The sequence below is a fragment of the Carassius carassius genome, chromosome 44 (assembly GCF_963082965.1).
Source record: "Carassius carassius chromosome 44, fCarCar2.1, whole genome shotgun sequence".
NCBI classification, from domain to species: Eukaryota; Metazoa; Chordata; class Actinopteri; order Cypriniformes; family Cyprinidae; genus Carassius; species Carassius carassius.
This window is the reverse complement of record NC_081798.1, coordinates 8,695,347-8,713,909: the sequence shown is the minus strand read 5'-3', so window position 1 is coordinate 8,713,909 and position 18,563 is coordinate 8,695,347. Positions and strand designations below refer to the sequence as shown.

The 18,563-nt window shown below is 39.2% G+C and overlaps 1 protein-coding gene across 9 annotated transcripts in view; it reads right to left on the bottom strand.

Moving 5' to 3' along the window:
* Positions 1 to 18,563, bottom strand: part of LOC132126740 (neurofascin-like) — an 85,719-nt gene that overhangs the window by 14,620 nt on the left and 52,536 nt on the right. For 4 of the 9 annotated variants that reach the window (XM_059538198.1, XM_059538197.1, XM_059538203.1 and 1 more), the window contains 21 exons: positions 18,376 to 18,507; positions 18,133 to 18,276; positions 17,940 to 18,051; positions 17,275 to 17,441; positions 17,000 to 17,147; positions 16,297 to 16,427; positions 13,009 to 13,050; positions 12,768 to 12,869; positions 12,122 to 12,319; positions 11,958 to 12,028; positions 11,632 to 11,854; positions 11,432 to 11,547; positions 11,142 to 11,352; positions 10,907 to 11,026; positions 10,148 to 10,321; positions 9,872 to 9,901; positions 6,567 to 6,824; positions 5,384 to 5,503; positions 2,225 to 2,374; positions 281 to 409; positions 111 to 180 (listed from right to left, as the gene is read on the bottom strand). In XM_059538198.1, the coding sequence (XP_059394181.1) occupies positions 111 to 180; positions 281 to 409; positions 2,225 to 2,374; positions 5,384 to 5,503; positions 6,567 to 6,824; positions 9,872 to 9,901; positions 10,148 to 10,321; positions 10,907 to 11,026; positions 11,142 to 11,352; positions 11,432 to 11,547; positions 11,632 to 11,854; positions 11,958 to 12,028; positions 12,122 to 12,319; positions 12,768 to 12,869; positions 13,009 to 13,050; positions 16,297 to 16,427; positions 17,000 to 17,147; positions 17,275 to 17,441; positions 17,940 to 18,051; positions 18,133 to 18,276; positions 18,376 to 18,507 (2,848 nt within the window). The remainder of the gene's footprint in view (positions 1 to 110; positions 181 to 280; positions 410 to 2,224; positions 2,375 to 5,383; positions 5,504 to 6,566; positions 6,825 to 9,871; positions 9,902 to 10,147; positions 10,322 to 10,906; positions 11,027 to 11,141; positions 11,353 to 11,431; positions 11,548 to 11,631; positions 11,855 to 11,957; positions 12,029 to 12,121; positions 12,320 to 12,767; positions 12,870 to 13,008; positions 13,051 to 16,296; positions 16,428 to 16,999; positions 17,148 to 17,274; positions 17,442 to 17,939; positions 18,052 to 18,132; positions 18,277 to 18,375; positions 18,508 to 18,563) is intronic. The other 5 variants (XM_059538202.1, XM_059538204.1, XM_059538205.1 and 2 more) reach the window with 3 other exon arrangements.

Genomic DNA, 18,563 nt, shown 5'->3' with positions numbered 1-18,563 from the left:
TCAAAAGTAAGATTATTGAAAGTCATTTCCCTTCATATGAACCCAAAAAGCTGTTTATGGATAAAAACAGCTTACTTGTATGGTATAAATGATCAAAAGTGCAAACTTACGGATAGTCAAATGAACCATCTTGGTCTTTATGGTCAACATTATCTAAGGGGAGGTCTTTCTTTTCTCTCACTAGTAAAAAAAAAAAACAAAGAAAAAAAACATGTGAAAACAATTTATATATCATAAATACATAACACTAGGTTAATGTGGCTGTGTATTTGCTGCATACCTGCATATTTTCCTCCACGACTCCTCTTGATGAAACAAACGATGAGCAGGATGAGAACCAATAGAGCGACTGCACACATCAACCCAATGAACCAGCCCTGAGTAGCAATGTCTTCCTGCTCCTTGTAGGCTGTTAACAACCAAACAAACACACACACACAGAGGGAGGAGAAAAAGAGAGGTACAGAATAAAATGTTTAAGTTTCATAATGATATACTCATGAGCAAGAATGTTAGAAATCAACTCCCACAGATAATTTTACACATTAAGAAGCTTGTTCTCCCCCTGCATGATTTATCGAGCCTGCGAACAGCTGAACACACTAACAAATGGAGAACCTAATAAATCTCACTGACTTTCAGCAACATGGTAGGAGTCATTTGACAGCCATCCTTTATCAAAAACACATTAGCGGTAAGAACTGCAGATCTGGATTTAAATTATCCATCCTGATAATAACATCAGAGCACAGGGTGCTCTCTCCATGAAGAGTTATCTGATGAAAATGAAACCTGAGTAAAGCTCGGTTTAACCGCATCATCAAATACTCCCCTTTTCAAAAAAAACTAACAAACAACAACAAAATAAAATAAAAAAAACACTTTTTAATAGATGCATCTTGTGAAAAATGTTAGTCTCTCCTAATATTATAAAGTGATTCTTAAGAATGGTCTATTATTATTATTATTTTTTTTCAGTTCTATTGAAAGTAATTTGGATATACACAAGAGTACAGAAGTTCGGGCTCGGTAGTTCTTAAATAATTATTTTAAAATATATATTTAAATATGTTTTAATATATTGTAAAATGTAGTAAATTTCCAGAAGCCATTACTACAGTCTTCAGTGTCACATGATCTTTCAGAAATCAGGATCATGTGCAAAAGATTGTTGTAAACAGTTGTGCTGCTTAATATTTTTGCGGTAACCATGAGACATATTCTTCATGATTCTTTGATAAATAGAAAATTATTTAAAATAGAAGTCTATAATAGAAGTAATAAATATATATTGTTTTACTGCCACAAATGAACAATTTATTGTATCCTTGATATATAAAACTATGAATTTCTTGGTAACAATTTATTTTAGGGGCCAATTCTCACTATTAACTATAACTGCTTATTAGCATGCATATTACTAGCATACTTGCTGTTTATTAGTATTCATAAAGCACATAAAATGTTTTATTCTGCATGGCCATATTTTACATTGCTTAATCATGTCCCATACCTAAACTTAACATCTACTTTACTAAATATTAATAAGCTGCAAATTTTGGGTTTATTAAGGGAAAACTCTTAATTAAAAATGCATATGTGTTCCCAATTTCTTTAACCTTTTTTGTTTTACTGAACCCAAACTTTTGAACATTGCATTTTATGTGCTTGTCGAAGACTTAATTTAAAAACCACAGGCATTAGAGTCTACTCTGATATAATATAATAATTTAGGCCTAATAATAGTGGTGTTTTTATGCGGAAAATCACAGAGGGATCTATCAGTCAGAGGAACAAAGCTGATGGTTTGGATTATATTATCAGCTCAATCTTCTATACCCGAAAAACAGAGCAAACATCCCACCTAAAATGGTATTTACACGGCTCAGGGATGCTTATCATCACAGGGATCAATATCTTATTGAACGTGCTTTTACACAAAATGCTGTGAGATTTCATCTTGCTCGCACTGCCTGAGACACATATGCATCCTGCTGGAAAAACAAGTTTGCTAATGCATCTGAAGCGATGACAAATTCACAAAATAATTTTTGCTCCCTGGGAAATGAACCCATGCCCCTGGTATTGCTAGCACCATGTTTTACCAATCACAGTGCCAGTTACCAATCAGTAAATATGACAACATACAGTTTTCTATATTTCAGAAGGTTGAGGTCACACGTTGAACCCTTTCTTTCTCCCTTGTGCCTTGGCCACCCCTCACCTCTGCCTGTCTCGAACGTGACATAGTCGCTGCTGATGGAGTTGTGCTCATGGGAATACACCCGCAACCGATACTTGGCCCCAGCCACCAGCCCAGCCAGCTTAATGGGAGGCTGGTGGTTTACTTGTATGCTTTTCATCGACCCATTACCTTCAGGAGGAGACACAAGAGAGGTGCCCATCAAACCGAGCCCAAACTAAACTGACCATAACGAAGATAGCAGGTCATGTTTGTTAACTGAGGAAACATGCTGCATCCTTATCCACTCTACATTCAAGATTCTTCCCTGTTCAGGATGGTAATTCTTAAGTGAGATTGTATATAAAAAGCAGTCTGTGAGTGAATACTGGAATATCTTCACTCAGCACACATCAAAGTCTGGCATTGGTGTATTAGGGGCATCATTTGCTTCAGTGACGCCTCTTAAAAGCTTTGATGTGAAGTTGCCGCTTAATATCTCACACTGGATTTGCTATAATGAACTCCGGTCTAGAGTGGAGGGAGGTGCACGTTGTCTCAATTACCCACAGACCGCATCTCATCTCTGAGGAAGCCGAGAAGTGGAGAGACAAATCCCAAAGGCATTGTCAAAAGGTGGGCATGATGACTCAGTGAGGTTCCATGATGTTCATAAGAAACCTAAATGAAATCATCATGCACTGTGTAACTCATGGGTTGGCATGAGTTTGATGCAGATCCCTGCATATCAAAATGTGATCATATACAAGAGCCTTTGAAGCAAGCAGCCATTGGATTATATAATATGCATATGAAAATTCAATTACAGCGCCTTAAAGTGCTACAAGATCTACAAGCTGAAGCTACGAGCTGGAAAGTAAGTCTGTATCCCTTTTAGAAAATTCCCATTTATTAATGCTTTCAGAAAACGTACAAAAAATTCTGTGCTTGGAAGGCACAGATATTCCACAAACATTCTATCCAGGGTTTGTTCGGACTATTACACTTTTGGAATCATTTACTCACCCTCCTGTGGTTCCAAACCTGTATATATGTCGGCAGTGGGGACCATCAAGTATTTGATTAGCAGCATTCTTTAAAATATCTTTTTTTTTGTTCAGTATAAGAAAGAAACTCATACAGGTTCGGAACGACATGAGGATGAGTAAATGATGACAAAAGTTTTATTTCTTTAACTACTGCTATAATACCTTACTAAAGTCAAGTTATTCTCTACCGCCGCATCAGAAGCAATGTGCATGTGCATTTTAATTATGTTTAATCCCATATTACATGCACAAAATTTGCTGATAGCTTTTTAAACATCACTACAAAACATCTCATATGGGCTGAGGAGCTTCTACATATAGCAAGACATTGTCACACACCATGCCTCACGCAGAATGCATGCAGCTGCCACAATCTTGACAGGACATGGTGACAGGATGAGGAAGAGGGAGAAGGAAGAAGGAGTATTACATAATGAAATAGTTATTCTACATAGGAAGTACTTTTGGAGAATGTGTGCATATTGGTCCTGATGTAATCTGACCCTATAATAATGCAGTACACCTTAGTGTAAGAGTCCACATTGATGCACCTCTTGGATGAAACCCAGATTGCTACAGTACATTTTCACCGGCTTGATGGGATATTGCATCAGGATGTACTGTACAACATGTTTCAAGGTTAAATATGTTACTCTGACTCTCCCCTTTGGTGAGTCCTTTGGTAAGAAACATTGACCCCATCATCATCTTTCTCCGAAACGTTTTCACCAAAGAAAAAAAAAAAGAAAAGAAAAAAGCCCAAGGGGCATCAATCAGATGTGGCAGGCTTGCTGGCATAATCTAATCATGGAATGGGACAATGGTGGCCAATATAAACAAAAAGCCAAGCAGCTGTGGGCAGCCAGACAATGAGTGCAGCTGGGAACCCAATGGATGAGGTAAGGGTGGAGTTAGCAATCACTTCTGATGAGCCGGACAGATAGCTCAAGGGCGAAGGAGCAAGCGAGAGAGAGAGAGCAAGAAAGCATGTGAGAGAGAGAGAGACTTTGGTAGAGAAATATACACTAGTCAAAAACTAGTTACATATTGCATGTATCTTTTTCATGCTGTGACCGTCTTAAACATGCACATTAATGGAGGATGAAAAATGGTTTTTGATTTACATTCATCTGTGTAATCAAAAATAATTTAGGGCACTGCGTAAAGTAAGTAAGTAAATAAATAAAATCAGTATTTTGTCTTGATTTACAGATTACTTGATTAAAAAACCTAACACTATAAATTATCCAAGAAATCAATATTACATTATATTATATTATATTATATGAGCTTATTAATATAAGGTGCTGTTTTGTTTTAAGCATAAATCTAACAATATTTAGTAAGGTTCAAGCTTATTACAAGAAACAAATATTTTATTATTTCATTAATATCTAACATAATATTTAATATATATATATATATTTATATTTAAAAAGCTAAACAAATTATATATAATTTTTGCAGCATGTTTTCTGAAAACAACTTATACATAAATGTACACCTAAAAATGTTTATATATTTTTTACTGGTTAAAAAAAAAGAAGAAGATAAAACTGTAAAAAAAAAAAAAAAAAAAAAATGAAGTGATTGCAGGACTTTAAATAATAAGATTAGACTGCTGGGTGCCTCAAAGTCATTTTTTTACGGACCAAAATTCTCTGTGGTCCAGTTAGAGCAGGTCTCAGTCATTTTATTTTTTCAGTATCAAGGCGTCTCTCCTCCACATTTAGTCAAATCTCTCCCTGTTCTTAGCCATCAGTGAGAACTAGAGCTTTCTAAACGGGGCATGCATGACTGCTGATGACACATAGCACAATGCAGTACTGCAGCTAGATATGACATTATTGAGTAACATGCTGGAGCAATGCCTCAGTTTGGTGTAAAAAGTTAACAAATACTGTGGACAAAAACATTACAGAGAATCACAACAGGGAGATATCATAAATGCTGGACAATTCAAACAACATTTACAATAACTCCCTTTCAAATAAACATGAGCTCCCTGTAATATTTATGGTGATGTTCTATAAATATGCCATTTAAATGAGGCCCAATTAAACATTACAAGAGGAAGATTTTGGTCTCCAGCAGTCCCAGTAAAATCTAGCATTCCCTACATAAGCTCTCAAAGGGTGCATCTGGCTCTTACTGTCCAGTGTGAACTCTAGCACAAACTCGCTGCTGTCAACGGAGAAGTTGTGCTTCCAGCTGACGTTAGCATAGTCATTGTTAGCATCCACGGTCAGATTCCAGATCTTTACATTCGGGGCTATGCAGAACAGGTGGGAGAGGAGTACACTTAAATATTTTCTGATACAAACACTGGTACACATGCTTCAACTTAAAGACCCCATGAAACCTAAATTTGACTTTTGTATCTTTTAGATAATATAGATTACTTAGCTTTGAGGTCATCTATATGCTAGTATAGCTGACAAAATAATATACTATCCTCTGAGGAAAATGGACCAAAATATATCCTTTGGGGCACATGTAAATTTTTGTTTGAAAAAAAAAAGTCAAATTAACGAAACTTCCTGTCCATTATCATTAATGTAGTGATGCATAAAGCAACACTTAAATATAGCTCAATATACCTCAAGCAAAATCGAAGAATGAACTGGTGTGATGTCTATTCAAACTAAATCTGGTCAAAATGAAGTTTGTTTGGAACTTGTTTTGGTAGGTCAAAACAATTAAAAAAGTTCCCCAAAGTGAACTTTCTGGAAAAATGTGCATATATTTGAATATTCATCTAAAAACCACTTTCAGCAGCATGGGTAGTTCTGATATATGAAAACAGAATATTAATGTTTTTTTTTTTTAGTATATTAGTATATTGGGGCCTTTAAACCATCTGCTAGCAATAGTAAGTGGTACATTATAGTTTCATAGTTCACAGCAGATTTTAGTTTTTAGCTTATTAGCTATTAAAAACAGCCATGTCACACCTGTAAATACTGTCACTTTAAATACATTAACACAAGAAAGAAAACTTTCATGGGGTCTTTAAAACTAGAGCATTTTAGCAATATTACTGATTTCATTTCTAATTTGTTCTTCTAAATATCTCATCGTTTACAGAGCATGCATTTAATTTTCTAATGCAACAAAAATATTTGTAATTCAAATGTCAATTCTAATTCTGCATAATCTGAGTTTTGTGTGTCCGTGAGGGAACAGGGAGAACATCAATCATGCCCTGTCCTAAATGGTCCACTAACCGAGTCAGTCATACATAATAAATGTCATCTAAACAATAGGACACACTGATTTGATTGAATGAATCTATACTGTGGGCGTTTCCAGTGAACACTGTCATTATCAGATACCCAGCATTTTCCAATCCACTGTTTTAGGAGACATGGGCCGAACAGGAAGAACCGCAGTGGAAGCTGTTGTAGTAGTGGTGGTAGTAGTTGTGGTAGTTGTAGTGGTAGTAGTGGTAGTAGTAGTAGGTTTGGGCGGAGCAGCAGTTGTAGGGGCTGGTGTGGTTGGTTCTGGGGTAAGTATTGTTGGGATTGGGTCGGTGGAGAGGGGAGGGGGAGGAGGAGGAGTTTCGAACATCAAGGCATCCGTAAAGTTAACGGCTGAGAGGAAGAACACAGAGAAGTTAAGGTGAAGGTCCCAGGGTTAAGCACAAGAGAGACAAAGAGAAGTGAGAAAACACAGAAAAAGAATGAGTTAATTAAATGGAATTCCCACAGTTCTCTTTTTCCAAAACGTATTCAGTGAAAGAGAGTGGCCATGTTTCGAATGGAATACTGGCATACTATACACTGCATATTATCTACTGCATTCTACCTGCTATTTATACTATTCACACTGTGAATGAACTATATGAAAATACATACACACACATACACTACCAGTCAAAGGTTCAAAGAGTATTAATATTTATATTAAGCATGGATGTATTATAATCATTAAAATTGACAGTAACATTTATAATGATTAGATTTATAATAAGCATTTAATAAGATTTTTGCAATCATCATGTGACACTGAAGACTGGAGTAAAATATATTAACATAGAAAACAGATATTTTAAATATTAAGAACATTTCACTATTTTACTGTTTTTACTGTAAAGTATTTTGCTAAAATAAATGTAGCCTTTGCAAGCATAAGAGACTTTTCAAAAACATTTTAAAAACTGTACCATCCCTAAACCTTTCACTGATAATAGTATGTGCATGTATAAGAACTCAGTTTCCTGGTTCTAGAATGACCAGAGAATATGTCATGCCTTGAACAATATTTGCATTTTTAAGATGCCAACATTTTGTAATGCTTGCATTGTTTGTTTAATTGGTATTACTTTCTCAAATATTTTTTGAAATATATATGAAATATTCATCCACATAATTCCACTGAGGAATACTTAAGAGGTTTCATAGAGGGTGTCTAAAAATTGATTGTTGTGCACCTCCAAGGGGGAAAACAGGGTCACTACAAGCTGTGCAACGCTCTGCAAAATGCTAAAATATACTCAGATCTTACTGCCATTTTGAAACAACCGGAAATATAAACTAATATCTGGGATTTAACAAACAAACAAACATTGCAGAGCTGTCAATACTAAAAGAGAAAATGTGTGGAAATCCATTAGAACACAGTGGATAGAATCATTATCCAAGATAGAGATTCATAATGAAAGATTGTATATCTTTGCTTGCTTTTAGCTTGGAAACAATGCTGTTTTGATTAACAGACTCCATAACAAAAACTATAGAAGCAGTTTCCAAATTCAACCTTACAGGCAAAACTAAAAAGTGAGAGCAATCCATAAATATGCTGGCAAAGGTTAAAACAGACAGAGAGTGTCAGAGAGGCCTAGAGCGCTTGGTGACATCAAGTTTTGCCAGACCAAAACATGCTAATGGATGTGAGACTTTTGCACAGGGATGTGGTCTAAGATCAACACAGCCAATCAGCTGTAACTTAGTGGACTCTTACCTGTATGTCGCCATCTGACCAAAAAAAAAAAAAAAATCCTTCGACATAATAGAAATGAAGGTGGCACAAGCAGAAGCAGAGGCGTGCATTGCCAAAGCAACAGTTTGTGAATAATGGCGAGCTGATTCACTCTTTTTAATAATTAAGCAGCACAACACTTACAATCTGCAGCTTTGTTTTATCTAATACTAACTTTCATGCTTGCAATATGACCTGCACATGCACAATCTACACTTCAACTTTGAAGGAGTTTCTGGAGACATACTAGAAAACAGCTCATAATTACTTCACTAATACACTAACTTATTATTATGCCATTTTTGTCATGGATGGATTCACAGCCAAACATTATCACTCCATTACTGTTCCATAAGAAGCTCATCCATATATTAGCATGAAAAATTACATTTCCTTTCAACACAGGCATTTTGCACAACATAATTTGAATGATTGAAAACAAAAAAAAACTTCTGCCACTTTTGTAAAGCTTAGTCTTGCATGTTAACAGCATTAATTAACTATGGAAATACTGATAGATTTGACATTTGGGGGTATTAATCATAATTTTGCATCCACTTTGAAAGAGGTGAAAGTCGTAATTTACACAAATAACACACATACTGCTCCTCTCTGACTATTTGCAACTTCTAAATCTAAAACGGGCAATGTACAATACAATTTCAAAGATTTTTTTTTAGATTTTTTTCTTCTATCATCTGAACATTAACTTCCCTTCCCCTAACACTAACAACTGTATCAAGCATTACAACTAGAGACTAACAACAAAGTGGTTCAATCTGGCTCCTGGCTAGATTTAAAAAATAAAATGATGATAGGAGCATGCTAGGATATGCCAAGCAAGGCATGTGGTAGGAAGTGATGTCAGTGCTAATGTAGCAAGGTGCCATCAGGGATTAGGTGTCAGTCAATAAATCACATCAGAGCCACACATGACTTTATCTTATTTGTGTGGTGCTTCAGGCACAATAGCATCGTATCAGCATCTTAAAGAGGTAAAACTCGAATCATCTACACTGAGAGCAGATTCAGTGATTCACAAAAATGCAAGAGCCCATCCCTGAAAGCACACAGTGACATGAAGGTTGGCAGACCAACAAAGAGATGGATAGGGACAGGCATTTATTGACAGTGCAGCTGTCTGTATATAAAAATTGTTTTCAATTAAATCTAATTCAATAAACTCCTGAAAACAAGTTGTAATATATAAACATTTCAGCTGGGCCAAAAACAATACCATGACTTTTGGTCAACCTATCCACTTCGCATTTAATTAAACATACAACAAAAACAGTTAAAAGAAAAATCTGTGGGTTTTTCGTGGATTGTAAACAAAACAAATATTATTTGAGTACATTATACAAGAAGTACCGTTTCAGTCAGTGTACTTCACAATTTTATGCTTAATTTATAGTGTTTCTTGCCAAATCTGTGCAATTATTTGTGAAAATTTACTTGAGAATTTTCTAAGTCAAAATTGTTTCTACACCAATTTTATTTTATTTTTTTCAGTGTAGGAATCTTGAGTGTGGCATTGACTTAAGCAGCTGCACCGTATTTAAAAAGCAGACAGACAGAATTTGAGAAAAAGACACAGAGGCTGAAGCAGAGACAGAGCAAGGCAGGTGTTAGACAGGCAGGCAGTCCATTTCCCCATTACCTACAACTGTAGAGTCAGTATCTGGGGTGCCTTCAGTCAACACCACAGGAAAGACAGGAGGAGTAGAGGGGAGACAGGTGAAAGCAAGTCAAAGAAGAAACAGACAGAGTTAAAGACATCACAAAGCATCGGAAACAACAGTGTGAAGGAGACAGTAAAGTATTATCAGAAAAAAGAGAACGACGGGGTGGAGCTCAGACAGGAACATCCAATGATTCTGCTCTCAGATTCATTAACAGCTTACAGAACACAGAGTGAGACGACTCGCTTGCTGACCTTCATTAGTGAAATGTGGTGACTCCACGGCGTACACTTCTCCTGCTCCGACCTGTGTGCGGGCTGCAAGGTAGAACTTGAACCGTGTGAAGCGGTTAGGTAGATTCATGATGTACTCTGTCACGTTGGGTTGAAAATGCTCGACCTTCCTCTCTCCCTCCTGTGTGCCATTCACTGGAATCACACATGCAAAACAGAATGAATAAGTGTGCTAGATTTTTACACTTCATGAAGAACATTTCAGCAGGGCTTGCACTGTGCAAAATTCAAGTGCTCATGGTGCATTCAAGTCATGTTGGAAAGATTGCATTTGTGAATTGATGTACATGAACGCCACCATAATTATGACTGGGAAACTTGATTTTTGTTGCTTTCAAGTGCATCTGGTAAACTCCTAACTCCAAGACGGGCATATGTTATTATTACAAAGTGTAAAGCATTTAAAGTGGAAACATACCATTGAATAAAATAAAACATTAAAGTTGAGTGATTAACTTTGCAGCATTCACTACAGACTTGCTTTCCTCTCTCTGATTGCGACAGTATAGAGATACATATAATAGATGCATATAATTTATGTTATAGATCCATTTTTTTGCCATGTTTCAAATAACCATAAAAAGCTTGTGCATGATCTAGAATTATGAGTTTTCCACTCGTTAATACAACTTTTCTCAGTCATTTATGTACTAGGAATTCGTAAATATGATATTTGTGGAAAACTTGTGGCCGATTTCTCTTTGTGTATGATGAGCTCACCTGTGTGGTATTCAAGTGTGTATCCTATCAGGACACCGTTCGGCTCCAGAGGCTTGTCCCACTTCAGGTGAACCACACCTGTGTGCCTCTGAATCCTAAAGTACTTTGGAGCCCCTGGCTCTGTGAAAGGATTATGAAAGCTGTTCATATTCTGATTTTGGATACAAACGTCACATATTTGACGTCTCGTCATAGCTCATTCTTCACCACTAAAGCACAGTATGGTGAATCCTACCTCCCTCCTTGGTGTAGAACTCCACAGTGTTGCTTTGTGGTCCCTCATATTCTCTGTTAGCCACCACCATGTATATCTTGTATTTGCTATATGGAAAAAGGTCTGTCAGGATGCCAGAGGGCTGTTCTGCCGTGGTGAAGAAGCCTTTATGCAACTTTGTCTTGTTCACTTTCAGGCCCTTAATGAGGCTGGCTTCCCGCCAGTAGTACAACTGAGAATATGATATAAATACTGAATCAGCAATGGTAGCAAATAAGTAAAATGTTTCAGGCAGATGTTTGTTCACTCACCTTGTACTCTTTAAACTCTCCGTTCACAGTGCTGGGGTCCACAGCCACCCAGTGTACATTCACTTTGGTGCTGTTGATCTTCGACACCCGGAGGTCTGTTGGTGCAGCGGATGGTTCTGATGGGGAAAAAACAGTATAAGTATAAAAGAAACTAGAAAAGACTATAAAAGTGTCATTAAATATGAAATATTAGTACTCACTGTCTTCCCCAGAATAACCAATGACTATGTTTGACTCAGGGCTGTGTCCAAAGTCATTGATGGCCTTTATTTTGATCTCAAATGGGACATAGGTGTCTGTATTATGAATAATGTGCTTCGTTCTGGTTGTGGTTATGTTATTCCACTCTTCCTCAGTGTCCTTCCTTCTCCATGAGACCATGTATCGCAGGTTTAACCCATTCCTTTCTGTGCTCTTAAGTGCCTATGAAATGTACAGATAGATTAGCTCACTAACCGTCATATCGGTCTGTTTTTCCTTTTTGTTAGTTTTTTGAGGTACTTAATTAAATCATGGTTCATTTTACCTGCCATGTGATCTCCATGTTGTTCTTCTTGCTTCCCCAGCCTTTAAGACCACTCGGCACAACATCAGGAGCTGAAACAAATCATTATATGTTACTAAATGACTGTTTAAGCACACTCTCAAACACATTTCTGTCAGGGCTTATGGTTGCTGCTGATCTCTTACGGGCTCCACTGGTCTGATAGCGGGCAGAGGGTAGGCTGGGTTGACTCTGGCCCACAGCATTGATTGCAATCACTCTGAACTGGTAGTTGACAAAGGGTGACAGTTGCAGGTTGACTGAGTTTAGGTTGCCACCAAATATAGAGAGGTTCTGCCACTTCCCCGGCTCCCACTTGTCCTCTTCAAACTGCACAAGGAAATCTGTAGTAATGCAAGAAGACACAATGGTATAATAATTAAGTCTCTTTAAAATAAAGAGTTAAAAAGCATTTATTCCTGCTGCTTGTCAATAAACCTACGCAGAGAAGGAAACTCAAAGGTGCATGATATTGAAGATAAAATGATCTTCAGGTAAAATGGCTTGTAGTCAATCTCAAAAATAATTAAATTACTCAATTCATTTGGTTCTATTCACCAAAAAGACTTACTGACATTTCTTTTAAGGAAAACAGGATAACAATATAACACTGGTTGATGTCAGATGTGACAACTGGATGGTTTTTATAGGTCATATTTACTTGTCTGATCAATGTGAACTGTGTCTTTAAAACATAAAAGACACACAAGAGCATCGACAAAGTAATGAAGACAAAGTTCAATCACTGAACTATGGCCAATGTAGACATAAGACTCTATACTCTGAACTTACGCGTAACAGGACTGTTGTTTTCATTCCCAGGCACCCAGGTGAGTCTAACACTACGTGCTGAAGGGTCAGAGAGCTCAAGATCCTGAGGGGGGTCGGGTCGACCTGCAAGAGAACAATATACTAATTAACCATGTTAACTTATATAATTATTTTCAGAATGTTAGAGGAAGAATTTTAAAAAGGGGATTGATTGTTAGAGGCTTTAACTGGACATTAGACATAACTGTACTAGATGTGTTACCTGCAAAGGCACTGCGATTTGAGGCAGACGAGATGTCATCCTCTATGAGTTAAAGGTCAAAGGTCAGAGGTCAAGGGTTAGTGTGACTATTAGTAGATAAATATAAGAAAAAAGCAGTATAGCTTAAAAGGAAGCACAACAGTAGGAACATTCAAGCCAACTATGAAGCTGTGGGAAGTGCTGTTAAGAGCACAGATCTATAAGTTATAAAAGTGCAAAAGGCAATTTATAAAACAGATAGTTGCAACCACAGCTATTTCAGAGGAACTACATTATTTGGCAGAAGAATCTTTTTATTAATAGCATTACATTTTAATTGCTTTTTGTATTCTGTGAAACCTTGCTACATATATGGAACAACCGTTTTATAAAAGCAATAAGCCCTGTGAAGCCGTGGTTTACAGTGAATTTAGAATAGCTAAGGTTTTTTTCCCCACTTCGCGTCATGCCTAAAGTGTCACGGCAGGGATCCAATGAGGCACGGAGATAGAACCAAGTGCGGGTATGATATTTATTTAAAGGGTAATCCAAAGGGGTAAACAGTCCAGGCAGGGTCAAAACCAGAATATCCAAATATACAAGACACGAGGACAAGGCAAGGCAAGGCAAGGCAAGATGACGGACATGAAATAACCTCAACATTAAACAAGGACTCCGTAACACAGACTCAGACAGACCGGGTATAAATACACAGAAGGATAATGAGGGAACAGGAGACAGGTGGGGAACAATCAATTACTAACAAGGAGGAAGGTGACCAAATAAGGGAACAGGAAGTGATAAGGTGACAGACACCGTGAGAAAGGGGGACATCTAGTGGAAACCCAGGGACACAACCCAGACACTGTGACAGTACCCCCCCTCTACGGAGCGGCTCCCAGACGCTCCACGACAGACACAAAACAGAGACCAGGAGGGAGGCGGACAGGTGGAGGCTCAGGGGGAGGGACGGAGGGCCAGAAAAAAAAAATCATGGGGAACAGATACCAGAAGTGTAGACACAAAACAGAGAGACCAGGAGGGAGGAGGACCGGAGGAGGTTCAGGGGGAGGGACGGAGGGCCAGGCTCACAGAGAGGAACAGGGACAGGAGTGAACACAAAAACAAAAAACAACATGAAGCCCCTCCAGGGCGGGGCAGAAGACCACACCGTCCGTGTGGTGGAGACTGGAGTCCCCCAGGGCGGAGCAGAGGACCACCACAACCGTGTGGTCAGGGCGGAAGCCTCCCAGGGCGGAGCAGAAGACCACCACAACCGTGTGGTCAGGACAGAAGCCCCCCAGGGCGGAGCAGAAGACCACCACGTCCTTGTGGACGAAGGCAGAGTCCTCCAGGGCGGAGCGGAAGACCCCCACAACCATGTGGTCAGGGCGGAAGGCCCCCAGGGCGGAGCAGAAGACCACCACAGCCATGTGGTCAGGACCAGAGCCCCCCAAGGCGGAGCAGACCTCCGTGCGGCTGGATCAATGGGACAACGAAACTCTGGTAATCCCCTGGTGTCCTTACTGGACTCCAGAAGATTGGTGCTGGCCTGACACTGCTCATGAAGATCATTGGTGACTTGCATTTGCTCATGAAGATCAATGGTGACTTGCCTTTGTTCATGAAGATCAGAGGTGACTTGCCTTTGTTCATGAAGATCAGAGGTGACTTGACTCAGTCCTTGAAGACCACCGGTGACTTGACTCAGTCCTTGAAGACCACCGGTGACTTGACTCAGTCCTTGAAGACCACCGGTGACTTGACTCAGTCCTTGAAGACCACCGGTGACTTGACTCAGTCCTTGAAGACCACCGGTGACTTGACTCAGTCCTTGAAGACCACCGGTGACTTGACTCAGTCCTTGAAGATCACCGGTGACTTGACTCAGTCCTTGAAGATCACCGGTGACTTGACTCAGTCCTTGAAGGTCAACGGTGACTAGCCCTGACTCAGGAGGATCCGCGGTGACTAGCCCTGACTCAGGAGGATCCGCGGTGACTAGCCCTGACTCTGGAGGATCAGCGGTGACTAGCCCTGACTCTGGAGGATCAGCGGTGACTAGCCCTGACTCTGGAGGATCAGCGGTGACTAGCCCTGACTCTGGAGGATCAGCGGTGACTAGCCCTGACTCTGGAGGATCAGCGGTGACTAGCCCTGACTCTGGAGGATCAGCGGTGACTAGCCCTGACTCTGGAGGATCAGCGGTGACTAGCCCTGACTCTGGAGGATCAGCGGTGACTAGCCCTGACTCTGGAGGATCAGCGGTGACTAGCCCTGACTCTGGAGGATCAGCGGTGACTAGCCCTGACTCTGGAGGAGCTTGGCTGGTTGCCATCCTGGGCAGTGGTGCTGGGCTGACGACCACCCCGCCGGAAGAGACCGAAGTGGCTGGGGCATCCCACCGAAGCCGATGCTGCAGGTAGCGCACAAATTCCCAGAATTCCAGTGTCTCTAACCGCGCCATCTCCTCCTGAGACACTGGATCATCCAGCCCGCCATTAAAATAGTCCTTGAGGGCCGCATCGTTATAGCCCACGCCCTCGGCCAGGGACCAGAACACCTGAGCCAGGGCCCCCACTTCATTGCCCTCATGGCGGAGGGCGATCAACCGAAGGTACTTGGTTCGCCGCTCCGCCATCTTGGCTGGGGAACGGAAAAACGACATACCGCTGGATCTTGTGTTGACGGAGTCCTTCTGTCACGGCAGGGATCCAATGAGGCACGGAGATAGAACCAAGTGCGGGTATGATATTTATTTAAAGGGTAATCCAAAGGGGTAAACAGTCCAGGCAGGGTCAAAACCAGAATATCCAAATATACAAGACACGAGGACAAGGCAAGGCAAGGCAAGGCAAGGCAAGGCAAGATGACGGACATGAAATAACCTCAACATTAAACAAGGACTCCGTAACACAGACTCAGACAGACCGGGTATACATACACAGAAGGATAATGAGGGAACAGGAGACAGGTGGGGAACAATCAATTACTAACAAGGAGGAAGGTGACCAAATAAGGGAACAGGAAGTGATAAGGTGACAGACACCGTGAGAAAGGGGGACATCTAGTGGAAACCCAGGGACACAACCCAGACACTGTGACATAAAGGGCATGTAATACATTCACTGTAGACCACGGCTTCACAGGGCCTATTGTTTTATTATTATCCTCTGGATAGGACATGTGACTGTCCTACATGTCCATATCCACGTAATATCTATTATGAAATATGTTACTAGCCGTTAGCAACATGAGAAAGGTGCATAAAGGAGGACGATGTATTGTAGGATGTGAATATGTGTGTACCTGTAACTATAAGGCGAGCTGAGGCAGAGTTCTCATCTATCTCAGTTTTGGCAGTGCATGTGTAGGTTCCTGCATCTTCTGGATTGACATTGTAAATAGTCAAAGTCTCATCATCCTTTCTGAACCGGTTGCTAAAACATACAGATCATAACATAACATCTTTTTTTAAAGAAATGCATACTTTTATTTATCAAGGGTGCATTCAATTAATCTACAGTGACATTAAGGACTTTTTGATTGTTTAAAACATTATTACAAATAAATGCTGTTCTTATGAACTTTCTATTCATCAAAAAATTCTGAAAAAGATCTTACAGTTTCCACAAAATATTAGGCATCAGATCTGTTTTCATGTTGATGATAAATGTTTCTTAAGCACCAGATCAGTATATTAAAATGATTTCTGAAGGATCGTGTGACACTGAAGACTAGAGTAATGATGCTGAAAATTCAGCTTGGCCATCAAAAGAATGAATTACACGAAGATAATTCTTTGAGACTGTATTAATATTTCACAAATATTACTGTTTTACTCTAAGACAATTATATATAAAAAAAAAATCAGTAGTGCACAGATTTTAACTTATTCAGAAGTTGAACTCAAAAGAAGTGATGCTAAAAGCAAATTTGGTATATAACAGTAAAACAATAGCGCACAATGTAATTATGATTATATTGTGTAGGTATTGTTAAATGACATTACATCAAGTTAAGGTTTAGAGGCTTGTCATCTTTTAGCCATGTGACCGTAGCAGCAAGGGAGGGATCATGTTTAACTCGACAATCAAAGCGAACCGTGGTTCCTTTGGCCTGTGTGACATGTTCAGGTGCCCGCACTATTCTCGTGGGCTCTGAAATGCAGCACAACACACACACACACACAGAGTAAATGAAGACATTCGTGAACAATAATGTAATGTGTTCTCTTAAAAAACAAAAAAACAAGATAGATTTAGTGGTTGATGTTTCAGGTCTCACCTTTAACCTCCAGGCGCACCTGATTCTCCATCTTGCCCAGAATGTTACTGGCAACACAAGTGTAGGTGCCTTGGTCTTCTGGCCGGGCTTGTTTAATCTCCAAAGTACCGTTGTTGTACAACTTGTACTGACCACCATCCAGACCACTGCCTAGGCCATTCTTGAACCTGAACACACATGTACAGTATATTCATTTGTATTCTAATTCACAAAAGTTTCTGGTCAGTACGCTTTTTTTTTAAGAAATTAATATTGTTCAGTAAACTTGCAGTAAATTGATCAAAATTGACAGTGAAGAGCAAAAATATAAAGCAGTAAATCTGTTTTCAACATTGATAATAATAATAATAAAAAGTTATTGATCAGCAAAATTAGCATATTAGAAGGATTTCTGAAGAATCATGTGACAGACTAGAGTAATGATGCTGAAAATTCAGCTTTGCCTTCACAGGAATAAAATGCATTTTAAAATATGTTCAAATGGAAAACAGTTATTTAAAACTGTAATCATTTTTTATAATATTACTAGGTTTGTATTTATTATATAAGTGCAGCCTTGGTGAGGATAAAAGACTTCTTTGAAAATATAAAAAAAAATCTTACAGATCCCAATTTATTTAACATTAGCCTAGTTTATCTTTTCAAACAATGGAATGTAAGCTCACCAGCGCAGTAAAGGAAACGGTGAGCCAAAGAAAGGGCAGTCAAGGAAGGTCCTGTTGTTTTCAATGACTTTGATCAGCTGGTTCTTTGGACCTAGCATCCGTGGTGCCATGTCTAAGAAGAAAACAACATTAACATATCACAATCTTGTGACCTGTCTGAACGTTTTAAATGATTGACTCCATCGTCTCTTACCAAGGATGTTGACAAACGCATTGGCCAATAGATAACCATGTTCATTGGAGGCGTTACATTGGTAAACTGCGGTGCTGCCTATCTGGACTGAATGGAACAGGATTGTGTCACCAAGAACTTGGCGGTTTGGGTTGGGCAGTGAACCTGAAGTATTATAAAGAGCAGAAAAAACAAATGCAAAAATGTGTTATGATTCAGACTGTTAAAATCAAAAAAGCAATATTTATTGCTTTCAGTTCTCACTTTCAATAGGTTCCCCATTCATAAGCCATTGGATAGTGGGTTTAGGGTTCCCTCTGGCACGACACACTAATCGTCCATTCTCTTCAGGGGCAAGCACCAGATTGGTGGGCTTATCTAGCCAATAGGGAGCAGCTGTACAGGGCAATAAAGAAATCTTAAAATGAAAAAGAAATGAACTTCATGAACAA